The 26,000-nt window shown below is 45.2% G+C and overlaps 1 protein-coding gene across 2 annotated transcripts in view; it reads left to right on the forward strand.

Annotated features, from left to right (window-relative positions):
- acss1 (acyl-CoA synthetase short chain family member 1) overlaps positions 1-25,615 on the forward strand; it is an 84,099-nt gene extending 58,484 nt beyond the window's left edge. The window contains exons 10-14 of one of the 2 annotated variants that reach the window (XM_055639940.1): positions 841-967; positions 3,847-3,974; positions 10,983-11,046; positions 14,615-14,736; positions 25,129-25,615. In XM_055639940.1, coding sequence (XP_055495915.1) covers positions 841-967; positions 3,847-3,974; positions 10,983-11,046; positions 14,615-14,736; positions 25,129-25,143 — 456 coding nt within the window. In that variant the 3' untranslated portion in view covers positions 25,144-25,615. Of the gene's footprint in view, positions 1-840; positions 968-3,846; positions 3,975-10,982; positions 11,047-14,614; positions 14,737-19,179; positions 21,380-25,128 lie in introns of those variants that run through there. The other variant, XM_055639939.1, reaches the window with a different exon arrangement.
- The last annotated feature ends 385 nt before the right edge of the window (positions 25,616-26,000 follow it).

Here is a 26,000-nt window from a genome sequence, read left to right on the forward strand (position 1 = left end):
TTGATGAATCTCATGGCATGTGTATGTGTGTAACCCCATCAAAATGTTAAAGGCCACAATACATTGTCTAAAAAAAAAATGGCCTCCTGTCTGTGTGTTCTTTTTGATAGCTGTGCTTTATCTTCCTTGAATAATGACGTGTATTGATTCTATTGATGAGCATTTGATGGCTCTGGGCCTGTAGTCGCTGGAGTTTAGAAGGATGAGGGGGTACCTCATTGAAACATACAGTATGATGAACAGCCTGGATTGAGTAGATGTGGAGAAGATGATTCCACGAGTGGGAGAGTCTAGTACCAGAGGGCACAGCCTCAAAATAAAAGGACGTACCTTTAAAAAGGAGATGAGGAAGACATTCTATAGAAAGAGGGTAGTGAATTCATTGTCACAGATGGTTGTAGAGGCCTCATCTTTAGGTATTTTTAAAGCAGAGATTTTGAGATTCTTGATTAGTAATGCCCCTGTTCCACTTAGGAAACCTGAACGGAAACCTCTGGAGACTTTGCGCCCCACCCAAGGTTTCCGTGCAGTTCACGGAGGATCCCGGAGGTTTTTGTCAGTCTCCCTACCTGCTTCCACTACCTGCAACTTCCGGCAACCACCTGCAACCTCCGGGAACCGCACGGATGGTTTGGGTGGGGCGCAAAGTCTCCAGAGGTTTCCGTTCAGGTTTCCTAAGTGGGACGGGGGCATAAGGGTGGCAAAGGTTATGGGAAGAAGGCAGTAGAAAGGGATTGAGAGGGAAAGACAAATTGGCTTTGAATGAATGGCCAATTCTGGTCAATTAGACTTGATGGGCTGAATGGCCTAACTCTATTCCTATGACATGAACTTTTGCAGGGTGATGTACTGGAGGGCAATGGTGTTACTGGTGCCCTGTGTATTACAAAGCCTTGGCCGGGCATGGCCAGAACTATCTATGGGGATCATGAGAGATTCCTGACTACATATTTCAAGAAATATCCAGGTAAGAGACAAATATTTTCAGAGAAATATTTACCCTTCTAATGGATGTAGAACATAAAAATAAATTCATCTTTGATCAATTAGTCTTGGAATCTTAGAGCTGTTTGGCACAGAAACTGAACCTTCGGCCCATCTTGTCCAGTGTTGCAGTGCTCATTTTTTAGGTGCCGGGGCTGTCAAACGGGTGTCATTTCAGGATTTGTGTGTGAGGGGGAGAGGGTCAACACCTTCCGGTTTCTCGGCGTCCATATCGCTGCTGATATCTCCTGGACAGACAACACGACAGCGGTCATCAAGAAGGCTCAGCAGCGGCTGCACTTCCTGAGGGTCCTCAGGAAGCACAACCTGGACTCTAACCTGCTGCTGACCTTCTACCGCTCGTCCATCAAGAGCCTGCTGACATACTGCGTTACAGCATGGTACGGCAGCTGCACCATGGCAGACAGGGAGAGGCTTCAGAGGGTAACTAGGACAGCACAGAAGATCATTGGCTGCCCTCTCCCCTCCCTGATGGATATTTACACCTCCCGCTGCATTAGCAGGGCAAAGAATATCATCAAGGACAGCTCCCATCCTGCGTTTGGACTGTTCGACCTGCTGCCCTCTGGAAGGCGCTATAGGTGCATCAAATCTAGGACAAATAGACTCAGGAATAGTTGTTTTCCGAAAATTATAACTACTCTTAATTCACACATGCACTGACTTCACAGCCCAACACCCGGACTTCCATCTATTATATCCACGTAATGAAATTTGGAACTGTAATGTGTATTGTAACTGTAATTTTTAACATTTTTTAAAAACATTTTTAATATTTAATATAATCTTTAAACATCTCCTTCACCATTTTGTCTTTATAGATATGTATATAGCGCCGCAGAATTGTGCACCTATCCCCCCCCCTCTCCCTTTTGTTTTTGTTTTCTGTTTCTTGTTTTTTGTACTAAATTATATGTATGCACTGAGTACGAGCTGCTTTTAATCTCATTGTACATGTATAGTGACAATAAATGGCATATATCTATATCTTTGCTTGGGGCGGGCCGGAGGGAAACTCCTCTCCCACGAGGGTCAAACAAGATTATAGCCTATCACTACATCCCAGTGTATAGCTAGTACAATGAAACATATAATATTTAATTTAATAATACGACAAAATATTGCACGGTTGCACTCACTAATTATCATGAAATATAAATATCAAACAAGTTAAGATAAAGACGGCCATCATGTATTTTTACAGAGGTGGCGGCACGTCACCAACTTGCCCTGACTCTCCCACAGCTCTGGGCCCTCACACACACACACACACACTCACTCACACACACACACACACACACACACACACACACACACACACACACACACACACACACACACACACACACACACACACACACACACACACACACACTCACACACACACACACACACACACACACAATCAGACACACACACACACACACACAGACACACAGACTCACACACACACAAACTCACTCACTCACTCACTCACACACACTCACACACACACTCACTCACTCACTCACACAATCAGTCACACAAACTCACTCACTCACACTCACTCACACTCACCCACTCACCCACACACACTCACACTCACCATTCACACACACACACACACACACATACACCCACCCGCCCCAGACACTCCCTCCACGGACACTGCTCGCCGTCACCTCACCAGAGATCCAGGCTCAGCACCAGGCCCACAACCTCCGCCATGCAGACGGCACGTGGTCTGGCTCTGCTGGTTCCTGCTGCTCCCCCCCTCCTACAGGGACCCTCAGTAGTGATGGATCTTCCACTTCCCCCTCTTTTAATCAGCTTACCCCGACTACACACCCACTAGTTAAAATTCCCTGCTGTTTATTTTGGCTATTTTTTACCGAGGTGCCGGATCAGTGCTCTGGTGAGCTCCAGCAGTGCTGCACCCCTGATCTTGTCCTTGCCGACCAAGTTTGTACATTGGGCTAGTTCCGATTGCTTGCATTTGACCAATATTCCTCTAAACTCTTCCTATCCAAATATCTTTTAAAAGCTGTGATTGTATCCACTTCTATCCACCTTGATCGGACTTTGCTGGCTTTACCTAGCACTAAACGTTACTCCCGTATCAAGTATCTATACACCGTAAATGGATCGATTGTAATCACGTATTGTCTTTCCGCTGACTGGTTAGCACACAACAAAAGCTTTTCACTGTACCTCGGTACATGTGACAATAAACTAAACTGAACTATAGCTTCCTCTAGCAGCTCATTCCAAGATATAGAATACCCTCCGAGTACAAATGTTGTCCCCGAGGTCCTCTTAAATATCTCCCCTCAAATGTACCCTATGCCATTTAGGTTTAGAATCATCCACCCTGGGGAAAAGTCTGCAGGCTTTGCCCATGTCCCCCATGATCTTGTACAACTCAAACATGTCGCCATTCAGCCTCATACAACCCATTGAAAAAAGTCCCAGCTTAGCCTCCCTCTCCTTATAACTCAAGCTCAGGTAACATCCTGGTGAATCTGAAGAAGGGTTTCGGCCCGAAACGTTGCCTATTTCCTTCGCTCCATAGATGCTGCTGTACCCGCTGAGTTTCTCCAGCTTTTTTGTGTACCTTCGATTTTCCAACATCTGCAGTTCCTCCTTAAACACCTGGTGAAACTCTTCTGCACTGTTTTCAACTTAATGGCATCCTTCCTGAGGCTGGGCGACCAGAACTGTACACAGTGCTCCAAGCGTGGGCTCACCAACAACTTGTTCTCAATGTGTGCCACTGCACTGACTATACTTCCCACTGTGCATTTGCACAGCATACATACCTGGTGGAATGTGGTTATACCCTTCCTTCCCATCATCTTTCAGGATGCTACTTCACTGGCGATGGTGGTCACAGATCAAAGGAAGGCTACTACCAGATTACTGGACGGATGGATGATATTATCAACATCAGTGGACATAGACTGGGCACAGCTGAAGTAGAGAACGCACTGGTAAGTAGACTGTGGGGACACAGGAGGGTGCAGAGACTGTACACCTCCTTGCATGGAAGCATAGAAATCTAATATACTGCAGATGTTCTAATTAGCTTTAACACCAAATGACGAGTTACAAAAATAAATCAAAAATGTCTTCACTTTAAGAAAAGGTGATCAGGGTTTGTAAGCAGATATGAGCAGAGTTTTGAGGATTCTGATCAATGACGGAGGAAGGAGACAGCATATAAATGAATAGAAAGAAATATTTATTAAAACAATAGAACTAAACAAAACTCCAACTGAACAGTAAGTAACAGTAATATTTATTTATATAGCAATTTTAAACAAAATCACTTTGAACCAAAGTGCTTTACAGAGATTGATTAAACTAATTGAATAGATTAAATGTCAATAAATCCATATAAAATAAAAAAGAAAAAGAAAAAAAGACACAGAACAGTACACTATAGAAATCAACAAGAAACGTCCCCCCACAGCAGAATTCACTGTGAGGGAAGGCACTAAAAATATCCAGTTCTCCTCCTCATAGTCCACCCGAGGTCGGGGTCTATATGTGGCCTCCTCAGCCAACCCGGTGTTTTCAGGCCCTCTTGCCGCGAAGCTGGATCATCAGCGTCGGGTGAACATTCTTCAGCGGCTCGGACTGAAGCGCACTGAGTCTCACACATCGTTCAACTGCAAAAGCTGGTCAAAGTTTGTTCGGGAGCTCCTTAACACAACTGTGTCTTAAGATCTGTGCGTCCTGGAATCGTGGCCAGGGGTGAAGTCTGGTGTACAGCATGCACTTACATAATCAATAACCCCGTGATTTTACCCATCTACAAACAACTGATTCTGGAACCAGCTGGTGAGGGTGGCAAAGCTGAAAGCAGATGTGCGGGCAAGTTTTATTTCACACAGCGGGTGGTGAATGCATGGTACGAGCTGCCGGGGGTGGTAGATATGGTAGACTTTTGGTGCTGAAAACAAGGGCTATTTATGACATCAGGCACCGAGCTGATACCAAATGTCTTTGAGAAAGACAGGTTTATTTTATCTTGTCTTTGCAGGTGGTCCCTTGATTTACTAACCAAAGCCGAGCATTTTCTCAAGTATTTATTTATCTCTTTGAGCTTGGTGCTAGTACAGCACAAGAACAGGCCCTTCGGCCCACGATGTCTATGCAGAACATGAAGCTAAGACCATCACTTATCTGCCTGTACCTTTTGCAATTGAGCAGTGCAAGAAGGCCCGCTATGATCTTCACAAAGCCATCGCGGGACAAAACCAGGATATACTTGAGTCCCAGTATAATCACTCGGACTCACGGAGAATGTGGCAAGGTCTGAATAAGATAACTGGCTGCTAAGCGAGGTCAGGCAACATCGTTGGTGACAGTGCGACCCTACCCAATGAACTGAATGCTTTCTATGCTCGCTTTGACCAGGTGACACCTGGCCCTTCAGACTCCAGTGTGCCTCTCCCCAGGGTGACTGTAGCAGAGGTTAGATCGGCCTTGCTGAGGGTAAACCCACGGAAAGCAACTGGCCCAGACAGAGTTCCTGGCCGTGCCCTTAGAAGCCGCGTGGACCAGCTAGTGGGAGTATTCATGGACATCTTTAATCTCTCCCGACTCCGTTCTGAGATACACACTTGCTTCCAGAAGACCACCCTCATCCCAGTGCTGAAGAACAGCAAGACCTCGTGCCTAAACGACTGCCGTCCAGTGGCCTTGACATCCACCATCATGAAATGTTTTGAGAGGCTAGTTATGGAACGCATTAAATCCAGTCTACCCAGCGGCCATGACCCACTGCAGTTCACCTACCGCCACTACAGGTCCCACGGACGATGCCATCGCCCTGACCCTACGCTCATCCCTAGAACATCTGGATAAGAGAGACACCTACACCAGACTCCTATTCATAGACGACAGCTCGGCCTTTAACATCATTATACCATCCAAGCTCATCACCAAACTAGCGGGACTTGGTGTCACCACTCATCTCTGTAACTGGATCCTCGACTTCCTGACCAACAGACCCCAATCAGTGAGGATAGGGGACAAATCATCCTCAACACTGGTGCTCCACAAGGATACGTTCTCAGCCCCTTCTTTACTCCTTGTTCACCCACCACTGTGCAGCCGTGGCCAAATCTAATTCATGTTCAAATTCGCAGATGACACCAACATTGTGGGCCGGATATTAAATAATGATGAGACGAAGTACAGGAGGGAGATTGAGAACCTCGTGTCCTGGTGTGGAGTCAACAACCTTTCTCTCAATGTCAGCAAGACAAAGGAGATAGTGATAGACTTCAGGAAGTGAAGCGGTTCACATTCCCCAGTTTGCATTGACGGTGCCAAAGTAGAGATGGTTGAAATACTTAGGAGTCAATTTCACCACCAACTTCTCCTGGGCCACCTATATTGAAACAACGACCAAAAGCACACCAACACCTCGACTGTATTAGAAGGCTTAGGAAGTTTGCCATGCCCCGTACAACTCTCACCAACTACAGATCCGTTATTGAAAGCATTTTGTCAGGATGCATCACAGCTTGGTTTGGGAATATCTCCATCCAAGACTGCAAGAAATCGTAGTGAATTGTGGACGCAGCCCAGCCCATCACACAAACCAACCTTCCTTCCATTGACTCCATTTAGACCTCACGCTGCCTCGGCAAGGCCAGCAGCACAATCAAGGACGATTCGCACCCTGACCACTGCCTCTTCTCCCATCAGGCACAAGGTAGAGAAGTGTGAAAACGCACACCTCCAGATTCAGGGACAGTTTCTTCCCAGCTGTTATTAGGCAAGTGAATCATCCTACCACAACCAGAGAGCAATCCTGAACTACTATCTACTTCCTTGGTGACCCTCGGACTATCTTTGACAGGACTTTGCTACACACTGTAAATGGTCCGATTGTAATCATGTATTGTCTTTCTGCTGACTGGTTAGCACGCAGCAAAAGCTTTTCACTGTCCCTCAGTACACATGACAGTAAACTAACTAAACCACCGACAGCATGTTGCACGTGCTCACCACCTTCTGTGTGAAAACATTTGTCCAGCGCAACTCTTTTAGTCTTTGCCCCTCACTTTAAATCTGTGCCCTCTAGTTTTTGGTATTTCCATCCTGGGAAAAAGTTTCTGAATGTATGTTTTACAGATAATTCCTTCTTATCTGAAAAGCCTGTTTTAATCTTGACATTACAGGATTCTCTCCCATTTAGATGGTGTAGATAGTGCTCTCTCCTCCATTTACAGACAGCAGGCTGTCACAGTCTGCCCTCTCCTCATTCTCATCCACTTCACCTCCCAGTACTTTTCCACCGGTCCCTCCTTCTCCTCACCTGCCTGCCTGCCACTCCCCTCTCATCAGCCCAACTCTCCTCACCTGTTGCACTCAGTTGCCTCTGATCACCAATTAACCCGGTATCTAGACTCTCCTCACCGTTCACATAGTGCCAGATTGTTCCCAGCGTTCATGCAAGACTCTCCAGCGATTTCCCGACTGACTACACGGATTCGAACCTGCCTGCCCCTGACCATTCCGTCCTGTCGTCTTCCCGGATATCACCTCAGCCTTCTGTCCCCGACCACGGCCTTCATCCCGTACCTCCTGGTTTCTGTCTGCCTCTCTCCTGGGCTGTTTGGTGTATCCCTGCAACGGCTCCTCGACTTCCTGCCTGGCTTCGACTCTCCTTTCGTCTGTCCCTCGCTGGTTTGTTTGCATCATGTGTTGGATCTCCTGGTTACCGGACCTTCCGCTACCCCGACTACGTCTCCTGCCTGCCCCTCTTCGGAACCCTCACTCAATCCTGAGCCTCTGTGTGAGTACGGTATACCCATTCCTGTGTTACTACTCTGTGTTACAGTATCGGAATAAGGTTCATGACCAATTATACCTGCCTGATTCTGTGCTGCTATTGGGTCCAAGCTATACCCGTTACACAGGCACTAGTTGAGCTTGTGACTGTCGTACACACTGACTGCTGCGATGAGAGGAGGAGAAGGGCAAGGGAAGAAAATCTTTAAGTCACTGAAGTGCATGACTCTGCGATGCTCGGATCTGAGTTATAGAGCTACTCAGCACGGAATAGAAACATAGAAATTAGGTGCAAGAGTAGGCCCTTCGACCTGCACCGCCATGATCATGGCTGATCAGAGGGGGAGTATCCCGTACCTGCCTTCTCTCCAAAATCCCCTTAAGCCTGAAGTGCCACATCTAACTCCCTCTTAAATGTAGCCAATGAACTGGCCTCATCTGTGCCAGCTTCCAGTTTGCCATAGAAAAATGTTCTACTCAGCACGGAATCAAGCTGTGACTACTTGTCCATGACTTCCCCAACCGGGAATCGGGGCTACTTGTCCATGTTGGTATACTGGGCTAGCCCCATACCCCTGTAAACATTCCCTATCCAATATCCAGTCAGTGCTAACTGAGAAGAAAGGTCAGCAAATAAAACTGAATGTGGGAAAATAAATGTTTAAAAATAATCCCCTATCTGTGACCCTTTAATTCAGACGAGGTTTATGACTTGCTGCCAGGCTTGCAACTTGTTTTATATTAGTTTAGTTTAGTTCAGTTTACTTTATTGTCATGTGTACCGAGGTACAGTGAAAAGCTTTCTGTTGTGTGCTATCCAGTTAAAAGACTGTACATGATTACAACAAGCCATCCACAGTGTAAGATAAAGTCTGTTCAAAGATCTCCAATGGGCAGTCAGGACTGTATTCTAGCTGGTGAGAGGACGGTTCAATTGCCTAATACGTGCTGGGAAAATCAGGTTGCGCCCCCTCCACACACTCCTGGATCTACTGCCATCAGGCAAGAGATATCGTAGCATCAAAGCCCGGACAATCAGGCTGCTAAACAGCTTCCTGCACAGGCTGTGAGGCTGCTAAACAGTCACTCCACCTGATTCTGCTGCTTTTTTGCACTGACAATTTAATAATTGTCTGAGGAAAGACATCCTTGCCATAGAGGGAGTACAGAGAAGGTTCACCAAACTAATTCCTGGGATGGCAGGACTTTCCTATGAAGAAAGACTGGATAGACTCGGCTTGTACTCGCTAGAATTTAGAAGATTGAGGGGGGATCTTATAAAAACTTACAACATTCTTAAGGGGTTGGACAGGCTGGATGCAGGAAGATTGTTCCCGATGTTGGGGAAGTCCAGAACAAGGTGTCACAGTTTAAGGATAAGGGGGAAATCTTTTAGGACCGAGATGAGAAAAACATTTTTCACACGGAGAGTGGTGAATCTCTGGAATTCTCTGCCACAGAAGGTAGTTGAGGCCAGTTCATTGGCTATATTTAAGAGGGAGTTAGATGTGGCCCTTGTGGGTAAAGGGATCAGGGGGTATGGAGAGAAGGCAGGTACAGGATACCGAGTTGGATGATCAACCATGATCATATTGAATGGCGGTGCAGGCTTGAAGGGCCGAATGGCCTACTCCTGCACCTGTTTTCTATGTTTCTACGTTTCTATAACAACTCTGGCACTGGCCACTTAAATCAGCTGCCCTGGACAATTTATGACTGTTTTTACTTGTATTTTAATGTTGCTGTTTTTTACCTGCACTTTTTAACTATTCGTATTGTTTTTATCAGGGACTGGATTGTTTTTATTGTTTTTATTTATGTGTGAAATGTTTAAGTTTTATATGCGATGCTCTGGTATTCCCTGGGAAACGTCTTCTCATTTTGCAATGTACAATTGTTGCTTTGCAAGATGATAATAAAGGGTTGATTGATTGATTGAAGAAACGGTGCCAGAATCAGAAACAGATCTGAAATGGGCTATGTTCGGCTTGTCCGGTTTGATTTGGAGTGCACGTTCTGTCAGAGAGTAATTATGTGAAGCACTTTGGGGTCAAGTTGACTAAAAATGTGCATAAATAAGATTATTTTTATTATTGTCCTTTGATTCATGTTCTGTCAGAGAGAAAGCAACAAATACATGTGCATGCATGACAGTGGGGAACTGGCAGCTACATGTGCGTGATAGTGTCTGTTACTGATTTTCCAAAAGGCAAGACTTCAACAGGAAATGGGTTGCAAATGTTTTTGAAGTATGCTCCAAATGATTTTCAAAAAGATGCACAGCACAGCAACATGCCCTTCAGCCCAACTTGCCCATGCTGACCATGATGCCCCATCTGCGCTGGTCCCACCTACCAATGTTTGTCCCATATCCTTCTAAACCTCTCCTATCCATGTATCTTCCAAGTGTCTTTTAAATACTGTTCTAGTACCTGCCGCAACTACCCTCTTTGGCAGCTCGTTCCACATACCCACCACTCTCGGAGTGAAAAAGTTGTGCCTCAACTTCCTATTAAATCTTTCCCCTCTCACACTAACTATATTACATTTATTTTTAATCGCCTTACCCTATGTAAAAGACTATGCATTCACCCTATCGATTTCCTTCATGATTTTATACAGCTCTATGAAATCATCCCTCATCCAAACCGTTGACATAAACCAGAAACAGCAATGGGCCCAGCATTGATCCCTGAGATGCACCACTCATTACAGGCCTCAAGTCCAAAACGCACACCTCCATCGCCACCCTCTGCTCCCTTCCATAAAACCAATTATCTATCTACTGTTTAAGAAGGAACTGCAGATGCTGGAAAATGCTTCAAAATACTTCAGTCTGAAGAAGGGTTTCGGCCCAAAACGTCGCCTATTTCCTTCGCTCCATAGATGCTGCTGCACCCGCTCAGTTTCTCCAGCATTTTTCTCTATCTACTGTCATCTGCTTGGAATATCTGACAAGTATTGGGCTTCATTGATTTAAACTGAAGCCTTGACTTTTCAACATGCATACCAATAATTTAGAGGAAGCGAAAGGGAGTTGTAAAACCACGCATTGAGCAGTAAACCTCAAGAAAGATTCAGCAAAATGAAATTGGTAGCACCATCTTTCTGTAGAATAGCTGTTCGTGGTGAATGGTAGGGTGAAGCTCTTTCATGAGATGACATATCTCTGTTTAAATGGCCTTCAGGATGAACACCCTGATGTGCCAGAGACTGCAGTGATTGGCATCCCTCACGAATTGAAAGGAGAAGGTAAGTGAGAGAAATAGCAACTATATTTATGTTTTTTTAAATCCGCCAATGTGCATAGATTCAAGTGCTGGTAGCTTTTGAAATTAAATACAAATTTAATTTGTAAAGAATTTCACTTTGTTTGAAGGTCTCAGGAAGACATATGGGCCACACAGTGGCGCAGCTAGTAGAGCATTAGAGACCTGGTTCAATCCTGACCTTGGGTACTGTGTGTGCGGAGTTTGTGACCGCATTCTCCTTGTGACCGCGCTTTTTCTCCTGCATCCCAAAGACATGCAGGTTTGCAAGTTAATTGGCCTCATAAATTACCCCCAGTGTTCAGAGAAGATAGACACAAAAAGCTGGAGTAACTCAGCGGGACAGGCAGCATGAACTGAAGACTGAAGAAGGGTCTCGACCCGAAACGTCATCCATTCCTTCTCTCCAGAGATGTTGCCTGTCCCACTGAGTTACTCCAGCTTTTTGTGTCTATCTTCGGTTTAAACCAGCATCTGCAGTTCCTTCTTACACAACCAGTGTGCAGTGAGTGGATGAGAAAGTGGGATAGCATAGAACTAGTGTGAACGGGTGATCAATGATGGGCTGAAGGGCCTGTTTTCACGTTAGGTCACTGAACTAAACAAAACAGGAGTACAAAACTCAAAGTGCTGGAGTAACTCAGCGAGTCGTGCAGCATCTCTGGAGAACTGGTATAGACTATGGGAAAATGGTTCTGACTATCTACGCCTCATAATTTTGTACACCTCTACTACTATCAGGTCTCCCCTTAACCTCTGGCTTTCCAGCGAAAACAATCTCTCCAACCTCTCCATGTAGCTCATACCCTCTAATCCAAGCGGCATTCGGGTAAATCTCCTCTGCACCCTCTCCAAAGCCTCCACATCCTTCCTGCAATGGGTCGACCAGAACTGCACACAATACTCCAGATTGTTATGTGTTAAAGAATGTACCCGAGCTTACCTGTGCCTTGTTCATTCATAAGAGAAGCAATCTTGTCATTTTACCCGACCTATTTCTGTCTAGTCCTACACCACTTGGTTGATCTTGAAGTATTCTCTGAAGTAATAATAATAATAATAATAAGCCTTTATTGTCATTGTACTTAGAAATACACAAAATTAGGAGAGCTACTCCTGATCAGTGCAACCAAAACAAGTCCAAACAAGACAAAGGCACATCCAATACATTCAATGCGTTATTTTGCACCGGGAGAATATTACACTTTAAATTTAGTAAATACTTTTAAATAATTTTTTTTTAAAAGAGGAAATATTAACTGAGTGGTCTGTATTTTAGTGGAATTGATGACAGCATCTCTCATGTTGTGTGGATATTTGAGGAATTTAGAGTTCTACATAGAAACATAGAAAATAGGTGCAGGAGGAGGCCATTCGGCCCTTCAAGCCAGCACCGCCATTCATTGCGATCATGGCTGGTCGTCCCCTATCAATAAACCGTGCCTGCCTTCTCCCCATATCCCTTGATTCCACCAGCCCCTAGAGCTCTATCTAACTCTCTCTTAAATCCATCCAGTGACTTGGCCTCCACTGCCCTCTGTGGCAGGGAATTCCATAAATTCACAACTCTCTGGGTGAAAACGTTTTTTCTCACCCGAGTCGTAAATGGCCTCCCCTTTATTCTAAGACTGTGGCCCCTGGTTCTGGATGGCTCGGGGTTCTGGATGGCCCTGGTTCTGATGGCCCAGGGAAAGAAACTGTTCTTGAGTCTGTTTGCCCAGCTTTTGCTGCACCTGTACCACCTACCAGAGGGCAGGAGTTTGAACAGGAACTGTCCAGGATGGGAGGGGTCTTTGATTATATTCCTGGCTCTACAGAGGCATCGAGAGCTGGAGATGTCTTCCAGGGAAGGCAGAGGTCAGCCAATGATTTTCTGGGCAGTTTTGATCACCCTCTGCAGTACTCTCCTGTCTGCTGCTGAGCATACCACACCGTGCCAGCACACTCTCTATGGTGGAGCGGTAGAAGGCCACTAGTAGCTTCTCCTCTAAACTGTTCTTCCTTAGCACTCTCAGTACAGTAGCAAGATAACATTTGTATCATTTGCAGGATAAAGCACAAAGTGCGTAGCAGTTCAGGATGGAGGTTCAACATCAAGGGCAACTAGGAATGGGTGATAAAAAACACAAGCCTTTAGGTCATAAGGTCATGAGGAATAGGAGTAGAATTATGCCATCCGGCCCATTAAGTCTACTTCCCCATTCAATCATGGCTGATCTATCTCTCCCTCCTAACCCCATTCTCCTGCCTTCGTCCCATACCCTCTGACAACCGCTTCAGAGTGATGCAAGCATTTGAAGAATGAATGAAATAAGCTGATGTTAAAGCAAGATTCAAAAGTCAAATAAAGGTTTATTTGTCAAATGCACCAGTAATGGAATAATGAAATTCATACTTGCTGCAGCTTTACTGGCCCATTAACACAGTAACATAGAAATAAATATACAATAATCAATAATACCATAAATTAATCATCAGTAATACTCTGTAACCAGATCATAATAGATCCTGAGGAAGTGTCCCAACCCAAAACATCGCCTGTTCACGTTCTCCACAGATGCTGCCTGACCTGCTGAGTTACTCCACCACCTGGGAGCTTTTTTCATAATAGGGCAAACCTGAAGTCTGCAATGCATCCAAAACAGTCCACAGTAGATCACAGTTGCTGGGGTAGGGTTGTGGTTAGAGTTGTGCCCTGTGCAAGAGACTGATGGCTGCTCGGAAGAAGCTGACCCAAAACGTCACACATTCCTTCTCCCCAGAGATGCTGCCATTCCCGCTGAGTTACTCCAGCTTTTTGTGCCTAAGCTGTTCTTAAACTTGGAGGTCATGATTCTAGAACCTGAAGCACCGTTACTTCCCCCCCCATTAAAAGTCCCGTTGTTCACGCTTGTTCAGGAAATGCGATCAGAAATATTCATGGTAGACAAAAGTGTTGGAGAAACTCAGCGGGTGCGGCAGCATCTATGGATATTCCGCTTGGGCAGTCTGCACCCTAGCAGCATGAACATTGACTTCTCCAATTTTCCGGTAGCCCTTGCTGTGTCCGCCCCTTCTCAGCTCTCCCTCGGCCCTCTTGCTCCTCCTCTTCCATTCTCCTTTCTTCTCCCTTACCCCCCCCCCCCCCCTTACATCAGTCTGAAGAAGTGTTTCGGCCTGAAACGTTGCCTATTTCCTTCACTCCATAGATGCTGCTGCACCCGCTGAGTTTCTCCAGCACTTTTCTCTACCTTCGATTTTCCTTCTTAAAAACGTAGAAATATTTATAATCTCCTCAATGGTTGAATGAAAATAGGTTGTGGTTATGTTGATGTTGATTCTGATTTTCTATGGTTGAACACAAGTTCCCTGGTCTTCCTTTTGTGTAGGAAGGAACTGCAGATGCTAGTTTAAACCGTAGACACAAACAGCTGGAGTAACTCTGTAGGACAGGCAGCATCTCTGGAGAGAAGGAGTGGGTGATGTTTCGGGTCGAGACCCTTCTCCAGACTCGTGTGTCGATGACTCTTTTGACTATTATGTATCTAAGTCTCTTTTGTGATTTGTTTCAGCTGCATTTGCCTTTGTTGTTATGAAAGATTCTGAGGCCATTTCAAAATCAGCCATGGTTAAAGAACTCAAGTCACTCGTGGCATCTAACATCGCCAAATATGCTGTTCCTGACTATATTATGGTGAGTGTTACCTTCAACTCTCAGATCTAGCTCAAACCTCTAAGCACATTTCAGGGATTGTTCAGGGATTTAGTTTATGCGTTGACAACATGCCAATCATCATTATTGTTATTTTGCACTGCTCCTTTGGAAATATCAATGTGAAATAGTAGAAGTATATTCAGCTCAACAGCCAGTTGCAAGATATCATTGTCCATCTCCATCACCTTGCTTCTTTACCCCCGCACGATGCTCTCCTGTCATCAGTTCGGCACAGTGGCGCAGCGGTAGAGCCTTCTAGCGCCAGAGGCCTGGGTTTGATCATGACTACGGGTGCTGTCTGTACAGAGTTTGTACGTTCTTCCCGTGACCTGAGTGGGTTTTCTCCGAGATCTTCGGTTTCCTCCCACACTCCGCACATGTTGGAGATTAATTGGCTTGGTGTAAATGTAAAAATTGTCTCTGTGGTGTGTAGGATAGTGTAAGCCCCTGTCCCACTTAGGAAACCTGAACAGAAAGCTCTGGAGACTTTGTGCCCCACCCAAGGTTTCCGTGCAGTTCCCAGAGGTTGCAGGTGGTTGCCGGAGGTTGCAGGTAGGGAGACTGACAAAAACCTCCGGGAACCGCACAGAAACCTTGGGTGGGGCGCAAAGTCTCCAGAGGTTTCCGTTCAGGTTTCCTAGGTGGGACGGGCATTAATGTGCGGAGATCGCTGGTTGGTGCGAGCTCGGTGGGCCCAAGGCCTGTTTCTGCGCTGTATCTCTAAACACCGTCCATATTCCATTTTATCCCCTCTTTCCTCACCCACCCGTTCCCTTCCACCCAAATCCTTCACTCCAGCTTCATATTTCACTCATCCTCTTCTCTCCTTATCTGATGTCCTTTTGTCCCTTCACCTGACACTTACTCCACCCATCAGCCATTCACTCCCCACCCCCCCCCCCCCCCCCCCCCCCTAACCTCTAACCACCTATCACTTGCCAGACTTTGTCCCACAGCCACGTCTATTTTACAGCCTTCTCCCCCCCTTCTCCATCAGTCTGAAGGTAGATCCTGACCTGAAATGTCACCTGTCCATTCGCTCCACAGATGCTGCCTGACCCACTGAGTTCCTCCAGAACTTCTGTGTTTTGCTCAAGATCACATTATCGTCCGTTTTATTCTTCCTTCTTTAGAAAGTATTATGTTAATTAATGCAGGGATCAACGGAACCGAGGAACATTCTGACTGATTAGAATAGGCGTAGCCATTTTTTAAACTCAAGTTGGACGGAAGGGGGACGGAGGTTACAAGTGTTTGGGTCTCCAATAGCATTCTTGGGAAGCATTCTTCTAAATGTCATTCCTGAATTTGAAATTAGATTAGCAGTCTCTATCTGTGAGATTTGGCTAAAGCAAATGGGACTAGCAATGAGATCCAGGATTATCCATCTGGGTCTGTACGGATGGGTTGGGTTAAAGGGACAATTTTCTGAGCTGTATGACTCAATAAGTTTCCAACCCTGCTTTTTTCTGACAAGAAAAGTATCACTAACCCAATGCATATTTCTGAACCCAGGGCAGTATGGGGGAGGGAAAGGTTGGCAGATTCAGAGAGTACATGGTCAATCAAGTAGGATTTGCAGAGCAAGAAATGTAGCGAGCTGATGTTTAAGGCTTTCAACCTTTCATCAGGACAGGGAAAAGTTAGAAATAAACGAGTTTTGAGAAAAGATGATGCATGGAAAATGATTACAAAAGGGGACTCTGTGATCACAAAGAATTCAGGCAAGATTAAATATTAAAGTATAAAGTGTGAAGCACTTTAAGTGAATGGTAATGGGATATCTTGGCAGGACAAATCAAAATAGGACGTACATGGTAAATGGTAGGGAATTGAGGAATGCAGGTGAACAGAGGGATCTAGGAATAACTGTGCACAGTTCCCTGAAAGTGGAATCTCATGTAGATAGGGTGGTAAAGAAAGCTTTTGGTGTGCTGGCCTTTATAAATCAGAGCATTGAGTATAGAAGTTGGGATGTAATGTTAAAATTGTACAAGGCATTGGTGAGGCCAATTCTGGAGTATGGTGTACAATTTTGGTCGCCCAATTATAGGAAGGATGTCAACAAAATAGAGAGAGTACAGAGGAGATTTACTAGAATGTTGCCTGGGTTTCAGCAACTAAGTTACAGAGAAAGGTTGAACAAGGTGGGGCTTTATTCATTGGAGCGCAGAAGGTTAAGGGGGGACTTGATAGAGGTCTTTAAAATGATGAGAGGGATAGACAGAGTTGACGTGGATAAGCTTTTCCCACTGAGAGGAGGGAAGATTCAAACAAGGGGACATGACTTGAGAATTAAGGGACAGAAGTTTAGGGGTAACATGAGGGGGAACTTCTTTACTCGGAGAGTGGTGGCTGGGTGGAATGAGCTTCCAGTGAAGGTGGTGGAGGGAGGTTCGTTTTTATCATTTAAAAATAAATTGGATAGTTATATGGATGGGAAAGGAATGGAGGGTTATGGTCTGAGCGCAGGAATATGGGACTAGGGGAAAATACGTGTTCGGCACGGACTAGAAGGGTCGAGATGGCCTGTTTCCGTGCTGTAATTGTTATATGGCTATATGTAAAAGTTAAAACATTAGTGCAGGGCAGACTTAAAGGGGAGAAACAGAATTATTGTCGGATATTTCAAACGAAAATACAATGGACACTTGAAATCTGAATCTTTTATTTCATGCAAGAGATGTTGATTATGTGAAGTTGGTGAACATAAGGTTGAATCTGGAATATGCAAAGAGAAGGTTACACACAAAAAGCTGGAGTAACTCAGCAGCTCAGACAGCATCTCTGGAGAAAAGGAATAGGTGATGTTTTGGGTCGAGATCCTTCTTCAGATTACTCAGCATGTTTCTGAGGACGGATCTCAACCTGAAACGTCACCTATTCCTTTTCTCCAGAGATGCGTCTGTCCCTCTGAGTTACTCCAGCACTTGGTGTTCTTTTGTGTAAACCAGCATCTGCAGTTCGTGATTTTCCCTTCTTTATAAACCATTGGTTAAGCCACATCCAAAGTGCTGTTTACAGTTCTGATCGCCGTTCTAGAGCAAAGTATGGATTGCACTTGAGAGGATGCAGAGAAGCCTCATAGTTAGAAGCAGAGATTGGACAGACTGGATGTGTAGGAAGGGACTACAGATGCTGGTTTACACCGAAGATGGACACACAATGCTGGAGTAACTCAGTGGGCCAGGCAGCAACTCTGGATAGAAGGCATGCGTGACGTTTCAGGTCGAGACCCTTCCTCAGACTGAGCATCTCCTACACTTCCTTATCTCTAACTCCCTCTCCCCTGATGCTCAGTCTGAAGAAGGGTCTCGACCCAAAACATCACTCGTTGCTTCTATCCAGAGAAGCTGCCTGTCCTGCTGAGTTACTCCAGCATTTTGTGTCTATTACTGGATAGACTGGGTTTGTTTCCCATGCGTGGTGGTGGAGGCTGAGAGGGGATTTGATGGAGGAGTGGCGGTCCCGGGGGGGGGTAGGCCACTCCTTGGATCATCCCCCTCGCCGATTGAGGGACGGGGCGTTGGTCTGCCATGGGTTTTCCAGACCTTCCTGGGTGTGTGCTCTCGCTGTGTGTGGTGTGCTCTCGCTGGCCTTTTCCTGACCTCGTCCAGGCCACTACACTGGTGACCCCGCCATTCATCCACGTCGTGATGGACAGCAACGCTGTTGCACTTAAGCTCCCTACTCTGTGAACCGAAGAGTCTGACATCTGGTTCCAGCAGGCAGAGGCACAATTTGCTGTGCGAGGTATTACAGCGGATGAAACAAAATACGTTTACGTGGTCAGCGCGCTTGACCAAGCGACTGCGAGGCGAGTTAAGCCTTTCCTTAAAGTCCCCCCCCCCCCCTCGTTCACTAACAAATATAGGGGCCTTAAGAAATTCCTTATCAGGAGGTTTGGCCTTGGTGAATCTGAGCGGGCAGCTCGGATTCTCCGAATGGACGGCCTGGGCAACCGCCGTCCGTCTGCCCTCCTGGAGGACATGCTCGTCCTATTGGGGGACCACGAACCTTGTTTTCTATTTAAATTCGCTTACTTGCAGCAGCTCCCACCCGACATCCGCCCGCACCTCGCCAGGGATCCCTTCGCTGATATGCAGGCGCTGGCCGAGCAGGCCGACGAGCTGTGAATGTCTCGCCAGCGGGACCTGGTAGCGCTGACCGTCCTTCCCGTGACGTTTTGGCGGCTCGGAGCAGGTCGGGGCCGCTATCGACCGCGTCTCCGCTGCTCCCAATCAGCCCCTGCGGCAAAATCCGGCCGTCATCTAAAATTAATAGATAGATAGTAGGAAACCTTTGCCCAGAGCAGTGGTGTCTCAAACTAGAGAGCATAGGTTTAGGGCAAAGGATAAGAGGTTTAGAGCGGTTTCAAATGGTGCGTAAAGTATGAATGACTGTTAATCGTCCAATTTTCAGATTGTGAAGCGACTTCCCAAAACCCGATCCGGGAAGATCATGAGGCGGGTGCTGAAGAAAATAGTCACTGAGGAAACGACAGATCTGGGGGACCTCAGCACACTGGAAGACAAAAGCGTCATCGCAGAGATCATTGCCACCTACCAACAATATAAAAAAGATTCTGTAAGCAGCCAATAGGTTATATCAAGACTCTTATATACGTCCCCTCACTTTGACTCGTACATACAGTGCCTGCCGTTCAGGGTGATTATTCATTGTTGTACGGATAAGCTAATTAAACAGATTCCAATATTTATAAATCATTCCAAAACAAACATGTGACTCTCTTCTAGCCTATATTTGCTCTTCTGACCCATTATCTGAGGCTCAGAGGATTGCCACTCCATGCTGAGTGTGAGTATGTGGATTGATGCTACAGTTGGATCGGGTGGATAGACAATTGTGTTTCTGCTCTTTATTGATTGTAACATTTGGACTCTCACTCACTGAATAGAGATTGGGAAGAATCCCGAGTGGTTTTGTTTGTTCCTTTTCTTAATTTCCTTAAAAAAAAAGACATCAAGTTTCCTCCCAAAACACTGGATGTTCTCCTGCCAACTGATAAAAGCGATCCCTTTTCAGAATTTCCTGACCTTACACAGTTGGTGTTGTTGTTGGTTTATCATTATCATGTGTATCGAGATAAAGTGAAAATGTTTTTGAGTGCTATCTAGTCAAATCAGATCTAGTACAATCAATCTAACAGGTAGTGCAAAGGAACAGATACCAGAGTGCCGAATACAGTGTTAGCAGTATTATGAGTGGTTTTGGGCCCCATATCTGGGAGGGATGTCCTGGATCTGGAGAGGGTCCAGAGGAGGTTTACGAGAATGATTAGTTTAGTTTAGGTTAGTTTTGTTTAGAGATACAGTGCGGAAACCGGCCCTTTGGTCCACACTGACCGCACATTAACACTCCTACACCCATTAGGGACAATTTTAACATTTACCAAGCCAATTAACCTACAAACCTGTACGTCTTTGGAGTGTGGGAGGAAACCAAAGATCTCGGAGAAAACCCACGCAGGACACGGGGAGAACGTACAAACTCCGTACAGACAGCACCCGTAGTCGGGATTGAACCCGGATCTCTGGTGCTGCATTCGCTGTAAGGCAGCAACTCTACCACTGCGCCACCGTGACCGCCTGGGGCTGATTGAGTTAACGTGATGAGGGTTTCATGGCACTGGTCCTGTACTCTCTGGAGTTTAGAAAGTTAAGGGGAGCCTCATTGCAACATACCGAATAGTGAAAGGCATGGACAGTGTGGATGTGGAGAGGATGTTTCTGTTAGTGAGAGAGTCTAGCATCAGAGGGCACAGCCTCGGAATAAAAGGACGTACCTTTAGAATTGAGATGAGGAGGAAATTGTTTAGTCAGAGGGTGGTGAATGTGTAGAATTTGTTGCCACAAATGGCTGTAGAGGCCAAGTCGGTGGATATTTTTAGATAGATCAGCCATGATTGAATAGCGGAGTAGACTCAATGGGCTCTGAGCATTGGTGCATGATACTGGTGTTGCTCTTAAGAAAGGAGCAGAGGCTGGGGCCATCCTCAATTGTTCTCCTTGGGCTAAGATGACTATTGATCTGGAGATGATTCTTGCACACTTTCTTGGTCAATTCCCCTGGATGATACTAGTCGAGGTGAAATAACCCAAAGTGCTGGAGTAACTCAGCAGGCCAGGCAGCATCAGTGGAGGGAATGGACATATGACATGCCTTTTTCAGCGTAGGCATATTTTTTAGGAGATTTCACAACAAAGCAGTAAATGGAGACACAAAGAACTGCTGGAATCCTGGTCAAAACAAGTGCTGGAGGAATTCAGTGGGTTTAGTGTCTCCATACTCCACTCCAATCCAGGCTCAGTGACTGGTTTCTTATGGTGTCAATTTACTTGCAAAGTGTAGCTGCTTGTGTTGCTCAAATGTATTCAGTATTATTGTATATTACCAACAAAGTCTTCAAATAATGAACAGTAAAATACAAACATATACTCCGCAAATAACAGCAATAAATCTGCATTCTGAGACATTTTTAGGATATTTCCAATGATGTTTAATACTTAGAATGAAGGTGACTTTCTTATTTCAAATAAAATACTATGAGTTGTTTTTTCATAATGTTTACCTTCAACAATAAAATGGAATTCCACAAAACTGCAACATGCATGGCTCAGACTTAGTTATTATTCCAGTAAACCACTTTACAACATCCTAAGGCAGGGGTGGGGAACCTACGGCCTTCTAGGCCATTAAGTGCAGCCTTTTGAATGAATCCAAATTTTGTAATTGGACAAATAAAAGATGTCACGAAATGGAGAATCTCTGTATTTACAAAGCCTGCTTGGCCTCTTTCTGTGAAAGTTGCAAGCTGTGAGTCACTGCTCCAAGGAGTCTGGACCCCAGATGGAAGTTGAGGATGAGGTGAGGTCCAGATGTCCTTTCTTTTGTTAATATGTATGAGGGTTTTGCAGAGGAGCTGAGCAGGGGTGCAAATGCATGATTAGGATTGGTCATAGGATGGGGTGTTGAGTATTGTTAATTATGTTGCAGAGTGTTTGTGCCGTTATCTTGTGAAGCCTTGTTAAAAATTGTTTATACTACCTGGGAAAAGGTTTCTTTGGTGAACTGTCTTCCGTGGAAATGATGGAATGGGATACTTTGTGATTGGGTTAGGGAACTGTCAATAACTGTATGTGATTGTTATTTGTGATTGGCTTGTAGGGGCTTTCCCCCCCCCCCCCCCCCCCCCCCCCCCCCCCCCCCCGCGCGCCACAGGTCCGATGCCCTATAAATGAGAGAGCACCACATGGATCGGAGCTGGAAATAATGCTACTGAAGCGACTTATAAAGTAGCTTATATACTCGGGGACAAAAGGGAAGTCATTTAGTGATGTAGAAATTGGAAAATAATGCATTGTCGAAGATGTAGAATGCTTAGACCCCGATAAGGCTTCAAAGTGCAAACAACTGCCTTTCAAGGAGAACTATAACTGATCGGCAGCATGAATTAGCCCTCAACGTAACAGAACAACTTCACGCAATACACCAAAAGGAAAATATATATTATTCAATCGCTTTGGATGAATCAACTGATACTTCTGACTCAGCGCATGTTTTATACTTCATTCGGGCCATGACAGAAGATTTTCTTTGCTACAAAGAGTTACTCGCTTTGGGCACTCTTACGGGTAGAATACGAGGAATAGATTTCAAGATAAATGTTGTGAAGTTGGACTGGATTTGGTTAATTTAGTGAGTGTATGTACAGACGGTGCACCTTCCAATGACAGAAAAACGTGAAGGGTTTATTGCACTGATAAAAAAGGTATCGGATTCAGATGCTCTCACTTTCATTGTACCTTACATCAGCAAAATATCCATGCTAAATCTAAGTGACACTACAACAAGTTATAAGTATTGTTAACTATATTCGTGCAAATGCAACACAGCATCATCAGTTTCGTAATATGCTAAAGTTGGACAATGAGGCATTCAGTGTGGATTTGCCCTATCATTGTTGGCTATCGCAGGGACAGGTGTTAGCTAAAATGTTATCTTTGCGAGAACAGATAGTTAAATTTCATGTAGAACAGAATCAGTAATGTGAATTATTGAAAGAAGATTTCTATAGAAATACTGCATTTCTGTGTGATATCATGTCAAAGCAAAATGACTTGAATGTTTCTTTGCAAGGTAAAACTTAGTCTATATATGATGCTAGACTAAATGGGACCCGTTGGGTCTGGTCCCCCACCGCAATATTCCACCTCTCCACCAATTCCAATATTGGTGGCCAGTGGGGGGGGAGGGGGGCTTTCTGGAGCGCTGGTTTGGATGTTGTGGGCTGAAGGGACTGGTCTCCAGAGGGCTAGTATGGACATTGTGGGCCAAATGGATTCTTGGGGTGGCAGCTCAGTCCCACAAGCCTGATGTGCTGTCACTAATGGCTGGTGGGCTGGCAGTTGACTCACAGCTATTCCTTGAAATTCAATTTCAAGCAGGGTGCAGGGTGCAAGGCCACCAAATTCAAGTGCAGTTTCTTACCACTTCAAGCATATGCAAGGCCTCCAAATTCAAGTGAAGTTTCATACCACTTCAAGCAGGGTGCAAGGCCACCAAATTCAAATGCAGTTTCAAGCCATTTCAAGCAGGGTGAAACCACCATAAAACCACACAAAACACCAGACTCACTGTTCAGTAGACATTCAGTATGTTCAGTTGATTCACAGCTCAGACAGTCGTGACCTCTCCCTCCCCCATCATTCAGAGACTAAGCCACACCCACACTTCCGGGTTCATAATCCCTCCCACTGGAAAAGGTGTGGCCTTCATGGCATGATTGACAGGACAGAGATTCTCAACATTTTTTTAAACACTAATAACACTTTCATTTTTCATGGATGGGAAGAATCCTCTGCACCTGATGAATGGAGGGGGTCTGAGTAAGATGGCCAAAAATCACAGCCACAAGTGGTAGCATTTTATCTAAAATCAATATACAGTGCCAACCAACCATTTGCGGTGCTTTTTATTTCAAGCCAAAACCCCGAACCAACCATTGGCAGTGCTTCTTTACTTCAACCCAAAACTCCAAACCAACCATTTGCAGTGCTTTTACTTCAACCCAACCACATTTTCATTTTCAAACCACATTAAGGGCACTCAAGGTCAGTAAAACCAGATTACAGCTTAGTAAACATGTGTTCAGTGTTATTCACAGCTCGGACTGTGAGACGTGAACCTCTTACTTCCCCCATCTTGCAGAGACTGAGTGAGGCACAACACTTCCAGGTTTTATAGTCCCTCCCCCCTCCCACCAGCAGGGGCAGCAGAGAGAATGTCAACATTTTTTAAACATTAATAACTCTTTTATGTTTCATCAATGGGAAAAATCCTCTTGTCCAGCACAACAGAGGGGGACTGTTGAGTAAACTGGCCAAAAATCACAGCCGTAAGTGTCATTGTTTTTTCTAAAATCACGAAACAGAAAAACAGGAAGTGGTCAAGATCTTACTTTTAGTAATATAAACAATAGCCAGTGCCCTCAGTACGAAAGACCGGAATAGATCAAATCAGATCTCTATACAATAACCAGCGTCCTTCAATATGAAGCCCTGAATTTGGTGAAATTTGAATCACTGTTCCAGATAATAGATTCATCTCCCAATCCCTTCTCAGTGTTGCTTTAAAGTATTTCTCAGCCAATCTATACTCCAACACTGAGTTCCCAGTACTGTTCCGAAGTTCTTAAACTTATCTGAAGTTCTTAAACAGCACACAGTCAGGGACTCAAACCCCCTAGGCAACTCCTTCCCACCTGCTAAATACTGGTCCTCAGCACTTCTCTGCTTCGTGCTGGTCTTTGATGCTGATTTTTAAGTGTCTCTTTCCAATCGCACTCACTGCACTGATACAGTACTTACCCCTCTTAGTACTGTCCCTACAGGGCTCTCACTTAACTTTTTTTCTCTGTTGTTAGCCGGGCAACCCAGGCAGCTTTTCAGGTTGCCAAATGACAGTTTAGGTGGTCATATAAGACGGCTTGCATGATGCGTGCGATAATGTGCTCGAATGAAGTGTGTAGTTACCAATCGGAATTATGGTCAATGAAGCATTCACATATTATTTCTGCTTCAAATAAAGCCACAAACTAAACATATTCACCAATCAAGACATGATATACACCACAATAACATGCAGCAAAATTATAATACAGTATCTCAACTATTTTTAAACGTTGCAATGAATGCAATTTCTATTATTTCTTTCCACTTCCAAACAAAAATGTGGTTGGATTATTCAGCATATGATCAACCTCGGTGAGACCAAGCGTAGGTGTTAGGCGCTTCCCCCTCCTGGTGAATGCTATGTACTTACCTTTCTCTGTTTCTCTCCCGAGTACAGGCCTCGTGGCTGTGAGTCTGGAATCAAGGGGTTAAAGGCTCCTGTACCCGATTGGCCAAGCTGCGTCAGGTGACGGGTGACTCATCTGAAGCTTAAATACCAGAGCTTCCCAGGAATCTCTCTCTTCTTCGTCGACCCTGACTGATGAGCAGACTGCTGGTGTGAGCCGAGGGAGGCCTGGCCACATGGCATAGAACTTTATGTATTTTCCCCATTCCTTGCTAACAAATATTGAATTGGGACGGATAAGGGCTGACCTTAGTGTTTTCGTGTATTTTGTTTCAGGGTTATATCTCTTTAGGCAGGTTTTAGAGTCTCCGGTTTGACGGTCCATCACGTGGCTGGCTGGAGAATTGTTAAATTGTTTGTCAGTTCATCCATTATCCCTGACTGGGTTGTTTAAATCAGGTTTGGGTTTTGTGTTCCATTGAATAATTAAAACTATTTTTGAACTTGAACCTGGTTTTTGCCTTGTGTTACGCGGCTCTGAAGTACCTGCATGCGGGAGTCGTAACAGTAGGCTTGGCCAACACCTCCACTCAGTTCGCAATAACCAACCTGAACTTCCGGTGGCTCAGTACTTCAACCCCCTCTCTTTCTGAATCCGACCTTTCTGAACTGGCCTCCTCCATGGCCAGAGTGAGGCCCACTGCAAATTGGAGGAGCAGCACCTCATATTTCGCTTGGGTAGTTTACACCCCAGTGGTATAAACATTGGCTTCCCCAATTTCCGGGAGTCCTTGCTTTCTCCCTTCTTCCCCTCCCCTTCCCAGCTCTCCCACAGCCTACTGTCTCCACCTCTTCCTTTCTTTTTCCCGCTCCCCCCGACATCAGACTGAAGAAGGGTCTCGACCCGAAACATCGCCTATTCC

Source organism: Leucoraja erinacea, chromosome 8 (assembly GCF_028641065.1).
Source record: "Leucoraja erinacea ecotype New England chromosome 8, Leri_hhj_1, whole genome shotgun sequence".
Lineage (NCBI taxonomy): Eukaryota > Metazoa > Chordata > Chondrichthyes > Rajiformes > Rajidae > Leucoraja > Leucoraja erinaceus.